The sequence below is a fragment of the Medicago sativa genome, chromosome 2 (genome assembly GCF_051527215.1).
Source record: "Medicago sativa cultivar Bolivia chromosome 2, Bolivia_mono, whole genome shotgun sequence".
NCBI lineage: Eukaryota > Viridiplantae > Streptophyta > Magnoliopsida > Fabales > Fabaceae > Medicago > Medicago sativa.
In genome coordinates this window covers 7893850-7908373 of record NC_140750.1, presented here as the reverse complement: position 1 = coordinate 7908373, position 14524 = coordinate 7893850, and the positions used below count along the sequence as shown (strand labels likewise).

Here is a 14524-nt window from a genome sequence, read left to right as displayed (position 1 = left end):
ATCATAGAGTTATACAATCAATTATTTGATGCAAGGATATATGAAAGTATGGTTGGAAAAGGGGGTATTGATCTGTATAGAGGGTGAGATTTTCCATCAACCAGAAAGAAAAGAAAATAATCAAAATTACTATAAATTATCTTCTAAAGTGTGAGTGGTTAGAATTCAAGTGTAAGTGGTTAGTCTCGCATCAATTATAAATAAGTTCATTATATTATATATGAGAGAGAAGATACATTTTACCAAAACCTTTAAATTTTTGGTGAAGACTAACTACAATGTCTATTATAAAATCAATTATACAAAAATAGTCTATTTCTACCAAATATGTATAGTATATTTTGCTTATATTTAAGACACATGAAGAAATTTTACGATAGACAAATATTAGTAAATGAGATTAATTTTTATGCACCTAGAGTGTAAAATTTTTTCATCCAATCAAATCACATATCAAGTAGATATTTATGAAATATTTTAGAAATTAACCCAAAAAGTGGTGTCATTGTATGATTTGATTGGATGCATATGTACTAAGTTTTTTCACATGCTTATGAATACAAATTAGGAATTTTGAAGAAGAAGACGAAGACATGGCATGTCAGATGTGCCACATAATATAGTTAACGGCTAGCTCAATTCACAATTAAAAGAATTGAGCAAAAGGATGAATTTGTATAACATTGAGAAGATAAAGGACCAAATAAATCTTTTAAAAGATAATTGACCAAAATGAGTTTTGAGTTAAAGATAAAGATCAAAAATATGTTTAAGGTTTTTATATATGTTGGAGTAAATGGAGTCTAATATCATATGAAAACCTTAGTGTTGATTAACGTATAAATGAGATAACTCATATATCAAATGCCGCAAGGTTTTAGATTTGATCTCCGATAATTTTAAGACCCTCCCATGAGTTTTTATTAATTTTATATGCAAGTGAATCCAGTTACTAGAAGCCAATATAACTGTATATATTAAAGTATTCAAATAATTCAGATTCCTTTCACCAAAACAACCAATGCTTTTGTTTTTACATGAAGAAAAAATCAGGCAAGTGTGTTCACACTTCACAAGCTCTCAAACAACACTCTTCCCATGACAATACAAAAACAAAACCAAGAGAGTAAAGAACACAATAAAATTTCAAAAAACATAACAGCCTTCAAATGTGTTGGTCTTCATCAACTGAACATGGTTGCTGCAGCAACAAAAAGGGACACAAGTAATGTGCTTTGAAGGTGAATCAAATTGTTTGCACCAGAAGTAGCTTTAGTTGTCTCTCCTTGATCACCATCTTCAGATGAACTATCCTTATCAGCTTTAGGCGCCTTCGCCGTAGCAGGAGCAGGAGCTAGAGCCTTAGGCTTAGAGAAATCCAAAGGAATAAGCACCTTATCAACATGATATATAGCAAGCGTCTTATCAGAATAAACAATCCCTGTGAGTGTAGCATTAACAGGCCCAGTTGATATATTCACATTGTTTCCATAAGCAGTCACATTCATATGATAACCAGAAGGGCTATCACTGGCAAGCGTCAGCACAGGGTTGCTAAGCGAATCAAAATTTGAGCTCGAGACGTAAACAGGAAGAACGTGAAACTGTATCAGTTCTTTCTGTTGGCGTTCGCCAAGGGAGTTGAAGTATCCGGCTTTGAGTTGGGAAAAGGCACCATCATCAGGTGCAAGGATGGTTAAACCACCATTTTTTGTTGTCACTAGCTGTGAGTTAATTTGGTTGATGATTTGTGTGGTTTTGAGCAAGCGGATTAGAGTGTTGAATGATTTAGCTTTTCTTAGGATTTTGATGATGTCTTGACCTGACGAAGAATCAGATGAGGGTGATTGAGGTAATGAAGGGACTAATGGTTTGGTTGGTGCTGTTGCAGGAGCTGGTGTGGCGGGGGCGGGTTTTGCCGGGGCTTTAGGTGCTGCAGCAGGTGATTGAGCTGAAGTAATGGTAAAAAAGATATGAACAGTTAATACTAGGAGTGAGAAGAAGATAATTTGCTTCATCTTACTAGTTAGTTTATCTGTTTTTGGAAAGATATAAATGATAGGTAAGATTTTCTTGCTATGAGTGTTTGATGTGTAGTGTAGGACACTTTGAGATTACTACTTAATAGTACTTAATTGGTGACCTTTTGTGAGGAATGAGGGAGAATGGATTGCTTTTTATTGAGGATGCTAATTGATGCAAAGGTTTGGTTTAGGTAGAAAGAAAAGGGGAAGTTACCAACTTTTTCATCATATCATATGTCTGATTAATAAGTTGTGACAGTAGAGATTTGACAGTGGTGTATGCATGAACTTTAAATTTTGCTTTCATCACATCATAGAGTTATACAATCAATTATTTAATGTGTGTGATATGAAAATGTGGTTGGAAAAGGAGCTATTGATCTGTCTAAGGTATAAGAAAAGGAAATAACCAAATTATAATTTATCACCCTAAGTGACATTGTCTGACAAAGATTTGGTGATATGGACTGATGAACTATGAAGCAAACATTGGACCTACCGATACCATACTCTCAGATTAGATGTTAACCACAGACTATGTTCATTATACCTAGATCAGTAAGTAGTTAAGAAAATAGTATTGAAGAGAGGCTAGAAATGTTAAATATTAAGTCCGTATTGTATAAGAGCAACCACAGTGCAGGATTCTAAAATTTTAATATCAGTTAAGAAAATTGTCATGATTTTTTTCTGCATTGGAGTTGAGTGACATTACAACAATGTGTCGGAAGAGTTTCCTTTGTGGATCAGTTCTTAGGCCAAAGAAATACTTCAATTGCGAGACCGACCTGATAAAATAAGTTAAGAACACAATGCATTGACGTAAAAATAAGTGAATGTTCTTAAAGCTTATGAGGCAATTGTGAGTCCGCAAAAAGTAACTTTAGAACATAAATATGATATTTAGTTCTTCACACTCTCTCTCGCCTATTTCTCTCTTCTCAGTTTCTTCTCACAACCAAACACACCCTAAAGGACGCATTGTTCCGTAGAGTCAAAGTATGCAATCAATGGTAAACTCCATTTAATTTTGGGACATACTTTCACTGCTAAAAAAATTTCAATGTTTATGGAAGTGTGCTTCTTTCCTCTGCTATACGGTCTCAAGCCCATTGTGAAAAATCAGAATGTAGATTGGAAATAATTAAAGCCAACCGTTTTACATTTATCAGAAAACTTTAGTATAAAATGTAATAAAACATCAAAAGTTTGCACATATTAACTTGATGCTGAAAATATAAGAGTTTTTAAAATGCATAGATCGATCCATCACCAAGGAGCTAATTCGTTCATAACTCAGTAGACTGCTTATATAGATAAGGCGGCGCATCCTTGGCTCAACATTATAGCACATAGAGCTTCAACACTGCTACAACGCTTCACTAACTCAAAGCGCTTGACTACGAGAATAAACATTAGAGAAGACATAATGGACGATTTTGAAAATGCATTTTCAAAAAAGATTCAATATTTCTAAAAACTTTGAAAAATGTAAGCATTGTTTTTCAGTGTATATAGAAAAGTCTCTTGTTAGCTTCCATTTTCTCTCTAAGACAAATAAAAGGAAAAATCATAACCAGATGTCATTCCAGCAATCCATATTCAAAGTAAAATTTGATAATGAAAATTGAAAATCTTGTTAGAAAGTAAACTGGCTATTAGTTTCATCAAGTATGTCGCCATTGCACAATTAAGCACGAACTAGTTATAGAGAAGGAAGAGAGTGTCACATTTCAAAAAATGTCTGCCAGCTTGAGGATCAACTATTGATTTTTGAACTTCACCTCCAAAGAGATAGTCCTTCACTATAAGGTCTATTCTAAATTGATTATAATCATTATAGAAGTTCATTAAGAAGAATAGTTTGTAAAGTAAACTTTCTTTTACCAAAACAATATGTTTTTTTGCTTTTACATGAATAAAATCAGGAAAGTGTTCACAGTTCACAAGCTCTCAAACAACACTCTTCCCATCCCATCCCATGACAATACAAAACAAAACCAAGAAAGAAAGAGCACAAGAAAAATTCTAAAAAATATAACAGCCTTCAAATGTGTTGGTCTTCATCAAATGGAGATAGTTATAGCTGCAACTAAACCAACAAAAAAAGACACAAACATTGTTCCTTGACGGTTAATCAAATTGGTGGCACCAGAAGTAGCTTTAGTTGTCTCTCCCTGATCACCATCTTCAGATGAACTATCCTTACCAGCTTTAGGCGCCTTTGCCGTAGAAGGAGCAGGAGCTAGAGCCTTAGGCTTAGAGAAGTCCAAAGGGATAAGCACCTTATCAACATGGTATATGGCAAGTGTCTTATCAGAATAAACAATCCCTGTGAGTGTAGCATTAACAGGCCCAGTTGATATATTCACATTGTTTCCATAAGCAGTCACATTCATATGATAACCAGAAGGGCTATCACTGGCAAGGGTCAGCACCGGGTTGCTAAGCGAATCAAAATTTGAGCTCGAGACGTAAACAGGAAGAACATGAAACTGTATCAGTTCTTTCTGTTGGCGTTCACCGAGGGAATTGAAGTATCCGGCTTTGAGCTGCGAAAAGGCACCATCATCTGGTGCAAGGATGGTTAAACCACCGTTTTTTGTTGTCACCAGCTGTGAGTTAATTTGGTTGATGATTTGTGTGGTTTTGAGCAAGCGGATTAGTGTGTTGAATGATTTAGCTTTTCTTAGGATTTTGATGATGTCTTGACCGGAAGATGAATCGGATGAGGGTGATTGAGGTAATGAGGGGACTAATGGTTTTGCCGGTGCTGTTGCTGGAGCTGGCGTGGCAGGGGCAGGTTTTACTGCGGCTTTAGGTGCTGCAGCAGGTGATTGAGCTGTAGTGGTAAAAAAGACATGAGCAAAAAGTACTAAGAGTGTGAAGAAGATGATTTGCTTCATCTTCTTGTTTGTGATTGAATTTGGAAGTAACTAGATAGTTTTTCTGTTTTTGGAAAAATGCAAATGATAGGTTTAAGATTTTATTGCTGTGAGTTTGGTTTGTGGAAGTGTAATGTAGCAGAGTGGTTTTATAGATGGTAGGTAATAGTGAGTGATAATTAGGTGCAAGGTTTTTGGCTACATGAACATAAGCAGTAATAGTACTATGAGGGTATATTTTATCTGTCTTGTTGGAGATTAAGGTGCTACATCAAGATAAAGGTGACACAAATGGGATTTGATTAGGCTGCTGTAGTTTGGCCACAAATTTTTGCTTGGAAATGAAGGAATGAGAAATTGGTTGTGATCTGATATAGATGCACTTTAATACAAATAATAAACCACTTTTTTCATAGAGGTTAGTCTATAGATGTTAAATCAAATCAATGAATAACACATTTAAGCTAGATGTGATTGTTTATATTATTATGATAGAATACTGTTATGTTATATTATAAATTAATCACTTAAAAATTAATATCAATATAACCACTTATCTTGTACTGGTTAGAGACTCGAGAGTATTGATTAAGATTAGTATTTTCTTTACTTTTTTTGAATATTCCTCAAGGCCATTTGCTTCAAGAAAAAGGTTATAAGGAATTCAACTTGGAAAACCAATATATATGTGTATTACTTGAAAATGGTGATGTGCAACTGTGAAGATAACAAATGTAATGTTTAGCAGAAACTGGAATTTCTTTTGGCATCATGTAAGATTTCTTCTATGGCATGAATCTCATCACCAACTTTACCAGACTGAAATCATGTGTAAAAAAAGTGTTAACTCTTGTTTTTACCCAATGACTAAAATCAAAGCATTCTGTAGTGATTTCTCATATTATTTGGAGTAGAAAGAAGAACATTTTCTAAAATCACGCATTGACGCGGTCATACGATCTAAACCGTCAGATTAACTTGCTAACCTGCTTGATTGTGATATAATGGTCTAAACTGGTGACTTGATATATGAAAATAATTCAAATCAATAGTTTGAAAATTTCATCAAATAATTTGCTAGGAAGGAAAAATATACAATATCTTATCACTAAAATTGAATTAACTACTACAACTACTTTCTTACATTTTCCTCATCTGATATATAATACATGTAACTACATGCTTTTATTTAATTGAATGAAAGAAAGAAGAAAAAAGACTTGACCCTGTAAGGCAATGCAAATGGCCTATTGAATGAACCTAACCCTTGAAAGATTCCCAAAACTACCTTGGAGATTTGGTGGAAAGACATTTCCCACATGAGACAAGGTTCAGCAATGCACGTGTTTTTCGGGTTCGGATTTTCAAGCGGGACAGCTGCCAATGCAATTAAACACATCAATATTCATAGATATAATAATAATGCAACACAAACTCCAACATCATGTTTAACATAAAGAATTTAGCAGAAGGTGGGGAAGCTATGTTATAGGATGAATGTTAGGAAATATAATGAGAACAAAATGAACACAATGAGATGCCTTCAAGGCATGAATGCTTTTATGAATAGCTTACAAAATCAAGACTTTGGTTTAGCTAGGGCTCTAAAAATCTGAATATTAGAAATAGATCACCAACTTTATCCAAATGAAATTAGATTAGTAAGGATGCCCCTTTCTAGTTGATTTAATGATATAGCACAAGGTATTTAGATTGAATCAAGCCTAATATAGAATTGGCTCAGTGTTGCGTAATATTAATATTGTGCATTAAATTTTATGGCTCATGAAGATTACAATATTAATAAAAAAAATCTATGACTTATAGTTCAATCAAATCTTGCTGGAAAAGGGAAACCAGTTCATTCGCTAATTGGAAACATAATTATCAAACTATTTATGCGCTTATAGACAACCAAATTTAGAATCATAAGAAAACAAATCACCTTCCTACGAGTCGCTCTAGATGCTTTCCAGCATAACAAGCTCCTTGATCTTGGCTCCAATCTCCTACAGAATAAATAATTTTAGAATCAATTAGCAGTTCTATCACATTTACATGGTTTTATTCCATCATATAAAACCTGATCAATTGTTAAAATTTCAACTCAACTACCCAACATGCCACATTTCCCCTTAAAACAATCTATACTAAATGTCAAAATAGAGGAGGAGGATGGAACAGCAACATACAGATTCTCTTGTTCAAGCTTTTCAGCAATAGAAACTGCTTTGCGTTTTGACCACCCACTTCGCTGACCTTCTGCCTGCTGGATTACATGAGCGAGAGATACCTTACTTTTTACAAGACTTCGACTTTGACTTTGCTCACTAAGCTTTCTTCGGACTAAATGTGACTTAACGATCGGTACTTTTTGGGAAGCTAACACTTGTCCCATACTTGTACCATCTTGATTTTTATATGTTGCGCGACCATCAACCTGTTGCTCATTATTCTTGTGCTCCATATGAGAAGCTTCTTCTTCTACAATTTCACTCCTTCTCTTTTCAGTGCCAACATCATTTAAGTCTCTAACCTGAGATGAACCATCATTGATAGAAGGCAATACAAGAGGAAGTTGAACAGGAGAGCCTGCATCTTTATTTGCCTCGCATCTAATTTCTATGGTTACGGAAGACCCAAGAACAGATTCAAATGCTTGTAAGATGTGACCAGTAAACTTCTCAGCAGTAGATTTGGAAAGTTGAGAGTTAAACATTAGCTGCACTGTTGGAGCTGCACAAGAAAGGATCACACTACCATTAGAATTTAACTAAATCACTAGAAAAATTATTAATTGCATTGTTAAATAAAAATAGCAAAGATATGATGATGTTCACCTGCCCCAAAACTAATGAAGATCAGCTTGCCTGCTTTATACAAAAACTCTTTGAGACCAGGATAGTGAATCCTCTCTAGCACCTCTAACCATATCTCTTCAATTTCTTTGCGGTTTCTATCCGAAGTCTGCCTTTCATTGATCCTAGTCTTATCGGTGGAATGTGAATAAGTATGTTGAGGAGCATAACCAGACACACTATGTCTTCTATCTGCTGAACTTCCAGCATTAGAACTTTCCATTCTAGCATCCATTGACATTCGCTTTGTTCTGTTGAGAATTTCAACAGGATTACCAGTGTTTTTCACATTTCCATTATTTAGAGCAAATGGACTATGGTTGAAACTATTATCAGATGAAGTTGGCAACCCATATTGCTGGTCAGGAGCAAGTTGAAGCAATGCAGCTGTCAGCCATGTTAGCTTGTCATTGGATATCCTTAACTGTTTCTCCGCCTCAGATAAAGTTTTCAAAGCCTGGCGAAGCTTTTCCATGTCTTCTTTGGACACTGAGACAGAAATCATTATCATCAATTTGTGAAAGGAATTAATGAAAAATGTATTATCAATACGAAACCAAATTAACGCTCTCTAGTCTCCAAGCCGACAGAAATATAAAGCTATATAAGGTTAGACAATATCTATCAGAAAATCCATATAAATCATTAAAAAAGTTTGACTTTAATCATAACTACTTCGAAACTCACATATGGATGTTTGTGATTTATTAACAGTGAAAAACTTTTTACTTTGACAGTGTATCAAGATTAAACTCATATATACATGTATTTGCATATGTATATGTATATGAGTGTGTTCATACATGTGTGTATAAAAAATACTTACCAGAAATTCCATATATATGTATATACATACATACATACATAAATAAATACATATGTAAGTACGTATGCATGCATTATGCATATGTTTAAAGGATGATGAGTATTTGAAATGGCACAGCAATAAATGTTTGTAGTTACTTTTGTTCAGTGTCGCCTCAGTTTGCAAATAGTAATTGATAATTTAGTAAACTATCTATAGAAGAGTTTTTTTTTTACTGACGTGGTTGTCTCCGGAAGAACTTCCGTCTGCACCTTTCTTTAGTGAAATCATAGGTCCCGGCAAGTATATCAGTAATTACTGTAGCAAGCTGTGACATCAATGCTAATGGTTCAACACCTGCTTCCATTATCACTCTCAAATTCTTCACAGTGTTTACCGTGTCTGCAGATAATGCCAAATCAAGCAGATCGACCAACTTCTCGTCAGAGATAAGCCCTACCTGAAGAAAGAATTTAGCGATATTAACAGCAATTTACAACAGAATCTAGTGAAAGAAGTACCAAAAAAAGAAGCGGACTACAAATAAACGACTTACCAGCTCTTGAACAAGAGGAACAGAAATTCTCTGCCCAAGCAAACTAAGTTGTTCAAGTGTCATCTCAGCATCTCTCAATGATCCGTCAGACCTTGATGCAATGAGTTTCAAGGCATCCTTATCAATATCTAGCCCTTCTTTGGTTGCAATCCCGTGCAGTGTATATACGATATCGGAATCCTTAAGCTTTGGGAAAAAGAATTTTTGACACCTGGATATTATTATATGAGGCAAGACATCAAGACTAGTACTGACAAGGATAAAAACCACACGTCTAGGTGCTCGATCAATGACCTTTGATATAGCATTCCAACAATCTGCCGACAAAGTATCACAATCATCGAAAATAAACACTCTGTACTGTGACGGAAGCTGAGAAACAATCATATTGTCAAGTAGATCCATGATGTTCTCAAAGTCAAAATTACTGACTGGACCAACTTCCCTTATATTTCTACTCTTTCCCATATCATGTGCTATGCAATAATTGCAAAAACCACAGGGTTTTGGGTGTTCCGACGAACTACAATTCAACGCTCTGGCAAATATGCGAGCACAGGAAGTTTTCCCGGTGCCATGGGGACCGTAAAACACATACAGCAATCCAACTTTCCGTCTCGACACTGCATTCGAAAGAGCTTGCGCCACTAAATTCTGTCCAACCATATCTCTGAAGGTTCGTGGAATATACTTTTGTGTTAAACTTTGGTGTCTACTATGATGATTCCGTCTCAACTTATTATGCTGGCTACCGGATCTAGCTTCAGAAGCAAGATCAGAATCAATATCTTGCTTGAATAAATTATCACCGTAAATACCTAGTTCACCAGAATAACCACGGCCCCAACAAGCATTTTCAGTGCTTCCATGAGATCCAGATGCGTCAACAAGTAAAGGCAGTGCTTCTGCTTCAGAGTTAGTACATGAGCAAGAGTCGTCAGCTGCTACAGGCATCACAGAAATATTTCTTCCATGGGAAGTTAACGATGTCCCTTTCTTTAACCTTGAGTCAGATAAACCACAAGACAAACTTCTTCCAGCAATATCAAGGAATGTTTTACCTCTATGATGAATTCTGGACCAATTCCAAGGCATGCCACACCCGTTTTTCGGAGCTCTGGTAACATTATCATCTGCATAATTATCCACCTCCTCCGAGTGATATTTCTGGTGAGCTGAACCCTCAGGTAATGAATTGGAAGCCACAGACAATTCATTCTCAGCTCCAATATCTCTTGACGTTGTAGCAACCCGAGCTCTCCTTGTGCTTCGGAATTTACGCCTTTTTATCCTATTCATTCCATTTCCATGACCGCGCGCGCTGGCTTGTGCCTGCTCAATAATTTTTTCCTGTCTTGGAAACCTTGCCCGAAAATGAATGTTTGACGACGCTAGATCATCACTATCCAAAGGAACATCATTCAGCTGTTCAGAAAGAGTCTTAGCTTCAACATCTTGAACATTCTTCCCCCTCTGTCTACTCTTTCTCTCTATAGATTGAGAATGCCTCGAAACTACATCTTCCGCCAAACTTTTTGCAGCTTCATGAAGTTGCTCTTGACTAGTAACTTCCAAATAATCAGGCCTATTACTCTTCCTGCCAGATTCTTCTCTCCCAATTCTCCTCCCATTCCCAATTCCACTCCTGCTACTTCGTTCACTAGTTGCCGCAGGTACCGCATCATTACCCCTACTAGCCTCACCTGGAGCAACCCTTGATGTACCTTTACTCACCAACGGTGGCGAGTTTCCAATTTTGGACAATCTCCGACCCTCCTTCCTACTGTCATTACCTACAGACCTTCTTCCCCCTTGACTCACGCCATCATTATCGGCTCTTTTGAAAAGCAAGTCAACTACAGAAGGAGAGTGCCATGATGGAGGACTTGCAGAAGGATCACGAAGAGAACGCGATCTTTGAAGCACAACAAGGTCTCTCATAATAGACCTATTAGCAAGTATAGGACTGTTCTTATGCATATGGTTCTTCAAGTGAATACAATTTGTTAAATGGATGTGGTTTCTTATATGATCACTAATATCACCATTTGCATCTTTGAGTACCCTATTCCGAATAGCCCTAGTCATGATCAGAACATCACCAACCCTACTGACACCACAATATCTTCTAAATTAATGAAACAAATCAGAAAATATCTCATTTTTGCCTTTAACTGTGCCAATATTTCATAATTAAGGCAACACAAATTTAAAACAAAAACAAATACAAACAAAAAATGCTTAATCTAGAACACTCATTAATTACTCATCAGAAACGCCAAAACAAGGGCTAGAATTAAAACTCACCAAAAAAGAAAACAGCGACTCTCATGTTCAATTACTCCATAAAAAAACAAGTTTGATTCCTGGATGAAACAATTTTTAGTCAGATTTTACTTAGCTACGGGCCGAACTCTGGATTACTAACACTCAGAGAGAATCACCACACCAAGATTTAGCCCAATAATAAAACACCCTTTATGATGAATCATTAATAATCACCAAAAACTTCCAAAAAAAAACACTTCCCAAAACTTCAGCAAATCCATTGAACCAAAAAAAGTCCAAAAAAACAAACTTTATGAACCAGACCAGAGTGTCACTGCTTCTGCTACCACTTCCACCAAGCAAGACACAATTTTGATGCTACACAAGCAAAGAGAAGAGAAAAAGAGAAGACCCCATTATCTCAAAGCTGAAAATGAGAAAGAGTGTTAATGAAGAAGCAACATTTTCAAAAGGGTACAAAGAGAGTGAGAGAAAAAAAGCAAAGAAAAACAGTTGAATCACCTGAAACATAAGAAAAGGTGACACCGTTTGTTTGTAGTAGTAATTAAGGAACCAGATCTCTAAAGAACAAGGTTCACATGCAGTTCACGAGGAGTTTGTTGTTTAGGAAAGAAAATGATAGTTGTAGTTCAAAAAACCATGGTTTTGGTTTTTTAGAGAGAGAAAGAAAAAACAGAGGTTAGAGAGAGAGTGAGAGAGGGTGGTGAGGGTATGGTATGGGGGTTGTAAGATCCGTTGATGTTTTGAGACACAATTCTGGGACAGAGGACACACACTGCCAATAAAGCGGTGTGTCCATATGCTAGTAGCATGCATATAGTTAAAACATAGCATATTATATATTTTGAATTAATATTTTATTCCCTTTCAAATATAAATCTTTGAATTGACTGAATATACCTCATCAATCATATCTATTATTTACCTAGTATTGTTTAACAGAGTGGTAAAAAAAAATTATTTCACATATATATTGATCCCAGGAGATAAGAAGGCAGACCGAACCGTATGTAGAGTTTTGTTAGATATGCAAACATTTTGATGTTCAAGTCACTGCATTGTTGTGGCAGGGTATTTACTCAACGTCAATGAGGAGTCGTTTCAAAGTAAAGGAATGATTGTTACGGACGATGCCCTTCGTTGATCAGGTTCAAAAACTGTTGAAGGACATCGACTCCGTCGAGGCGTTACAGATTTGCAAGAATCCCACGTCGAGTGATCAATTTTTAGGTTGCATATACTTCAAGAATGGGTCGTGGAGACTAAACCTTGGGTCAGTCTAAAACATACATTAAAAAAAGGGAAATGCTAACCGGTGTCATGAAAAATGAAATTATATAGTAGTTAATGCATTGAAATTGTGTAATTAATTTATAATAAAGTCAAAAACACTTTCCTTTTATGGTAATAGTTCTCTTTTATGGTATGCTTAACCAGTGCCCGGGGGCACCGGTTAGCAGGACCCTTAAAAAAATATCAAAAATATCAATGAGATTGAATTTAGTGTAACATCTTAATCTCATATGACATCATAAACTAATGTTTAAATTTCTATTTGAAGAGCATACTATATTTAGTATTTGAAATTTTTTAGAATTGGATTAACATAAATATAAAGTAAATGATGTTGACATAAGTGTAATACATAAATTAAAATATGAAAATAATATTTTATTTTGGACAGATTCATTTTATTATTCATTTGAAAGAAACATTAATAATTGGGTGTTTGTAGATTCTGAATTGGGAGGGGGGGCCAATAAACCAGTCCCGTTGAAATTCTATGTTGTTGTTTGTTTTGTAGTTGTACTTTTTTTCTCATGCTTTTTTAAGTTAGACTAGACTTTATTTCAATTTGGAATTGCTTGAGTATTTTATAGTACAACTAAGCCTTGATGCCGCTTGAAAAAGTTCAAATATTTGATCAAGTTTTTAATTGACTAACATATATTTGATCAATTAAAATCATGACATCACATCAAAATTTTCCCATGATATATACATACCTTCCATATTGCCCTATGAATGATATAGATTAGAATTGGAAAAAGGAAATCTTATGTCACGGTCTTTCCACGTATATACGCATTATGTGTGCATCATACTCATTTTAATTATGAAGTTATGGGAGAACAAAGTTTTAGCAAAAAAAAAGTTTCAGTAAAAAGAGGATAGGAAAAAGTTTCTTGTAGAAAAAGGAAACAATTTTTTTACGTGATTTTTCTAATTTAAAAGTTTGCACAAAAATTAAAGAAAACTAAGTACATACTTACGGTATGGTAAGCGATATCAAGTCATTGTAAGTTTAGCTCAGTTTATAGGGACAACGCATGGTAATATGCAAAGTCCAGGGTTCAAACCCCGGCCACCATAAAAAAAAGTGATATCAAGTAAAAAAAAGTAAAAACAAAAAAAAAATATATTTACTCTTACATAAGGAAAAAAAAAATACTTAGTCCTATTTTTCTAAATAAGCGATATCAAGTCAGTCTCGTGAGTTAGCTCAGTTAATAAGAACAATACATAATATATGCAAGGTTCGGGGTTCGAACCACGGACAAAAAAAAAAAAGCGATATCAAGTCATTTCATTAAAATGTAACCAAAAAAAGTTATTTCATTAGAATATGTCCTTTGTAAAAAAGAAAATCATATGTAACCAAAAATTACTAGATGCATTTATTTATTTTTCTAAACATACCCCTAATTAATACTACTATCTTGTCTTGGAATATGAAAAGTCAAATTTAAAATCATATGTAACCAAAAAAAGTTATTTCATTAGAATATGTCCTTTGTAAAAAAGAAAATCATTTCATTTGAAACAAACGATAGTGCCAATACACATAAGAATATCACTAAATATGTGGAAGTTAGTTATATACTAGTGGTCACCTTAGTTAAAGCGGATAAACTTATACTCCCTCCGTCCTTTAATGTAGCTACCCATTGTCTTTTTCACATTTCTTAAGAAAAGTTGTCAGTGTAATTAATGTGTCTGTTTTGTGTGTTAATATTACGAAATTGTCATTTGTTTGTATACATATTAAATTTGACTTTTCATATTCCAAGACAAGATAGTAGTATTAATTAGGGGTATGTTTAGAA

At 34.9% G+C, this 14524-nt stretch overlaps 1 protein-coding gene and 2 pseudogenes across 5 annotated transcripts; all 3 read right to left on the bottom strand.

Moving 5' to 3' along the window:
- Window positions 1-953: 953 nt before the first annotated feature.
- LOC146944160 (fasciclin-like arabinogalactan protein 11 pseudogene) lies at window positions 954-2150 on the bottom strand (annotated as a pseudogene). The gene has a single exon (XR_015025855.1). The product of XR_015025855.1 is annotated as a fasciclin-like arabinogalactan protein 11 pseudogene (transcript).
- Window positions 2151-3887: 1737 nt separating this feature from the next.
- Window positions 3888-5033, bottom strand: LOC146944159 (fasciclin-like arabinogalactan protein 11 pseudogene; annotated as a pseudogene). Its single transcript, XR_015025854.1, has one exon. The product of XR_015025854.1 is annotated as a fasciclin-like arabinogalactan protein 11 pseudogene (transcript).
- Window positions 5034-5961: 928 nt separating this feature from the next.
- Window positions 5962-12205, bottom strand: LOC146944158 (AAA-type ATPase family protein). Of its 3 annotated transcripts, none has more exons than XM_085742540.1 (8): window positions 11919-12205; window positions 11436-11823; window positions 9129-11238; window positions 8813-9032; window positions 7750-8256; window positions 7102-7645; window positions 6855-6918; window positions 5962-6286 (listed from the first exon to the last, which is right to left on the bottom strand). In XM_085742540.1, the coding sequence occupies exons 3-8, from the start codon at window positions 11214-11216 to the stop codon at window positions 6194-6196; spliced, it is 3516 nt and encodes a 1171-aa protein (XP_085598666.1). In that variant the 5' UTR covers window positions 11217-11238; window positions 11436-11823; window positions 11919-12205; the 3' UTR covers window positions 5962-6193. The 3 variants fall into 3 exon arrangements, with proteins under 3 accessions (XP_085598666.1, XP_085598664.1, XP_085598665.1); XM_085742538.1 differs by having other exon boundaries at window positions 9129-11235; XM_085742539.1 differs by lacking the exon at window positions 11919-12205 and having other exon boundaries at window positions 9129-11235; window positions 11436-11831.
- Between the last annotated feature and the right edge of the window lie 2319 nt (window positions 12206-14524).

What these genes read in the sequence shown, in the direction of transcription:
- LOC146944158 (XM_085742540.1), bottom strand. Translation starts at nt 11,216, where the DNA reads ATGACTAGGGCTATTCGGAATAGGGTACTCAAAGATGCAAATGGTGAT. An exon ending in TTCCTCTTGTTCAAGAGCTG is followed by an intron (nt 9,033 to 9,128) that starts GTAAGTCGTTTA and finishes TTCTTTCTTCAG; the next exon opens with GTAGGGCTTATCTCTGACGA. An exon ending in CTTCATTAGTTTTGGGGCAG is followed by an intron (nt 7,646 to 7,749) that starts GTGAACATCATC and finishes TTTCTTGTGCAG; the next exon opens with CTCCAACAGTGCAGCTAATG.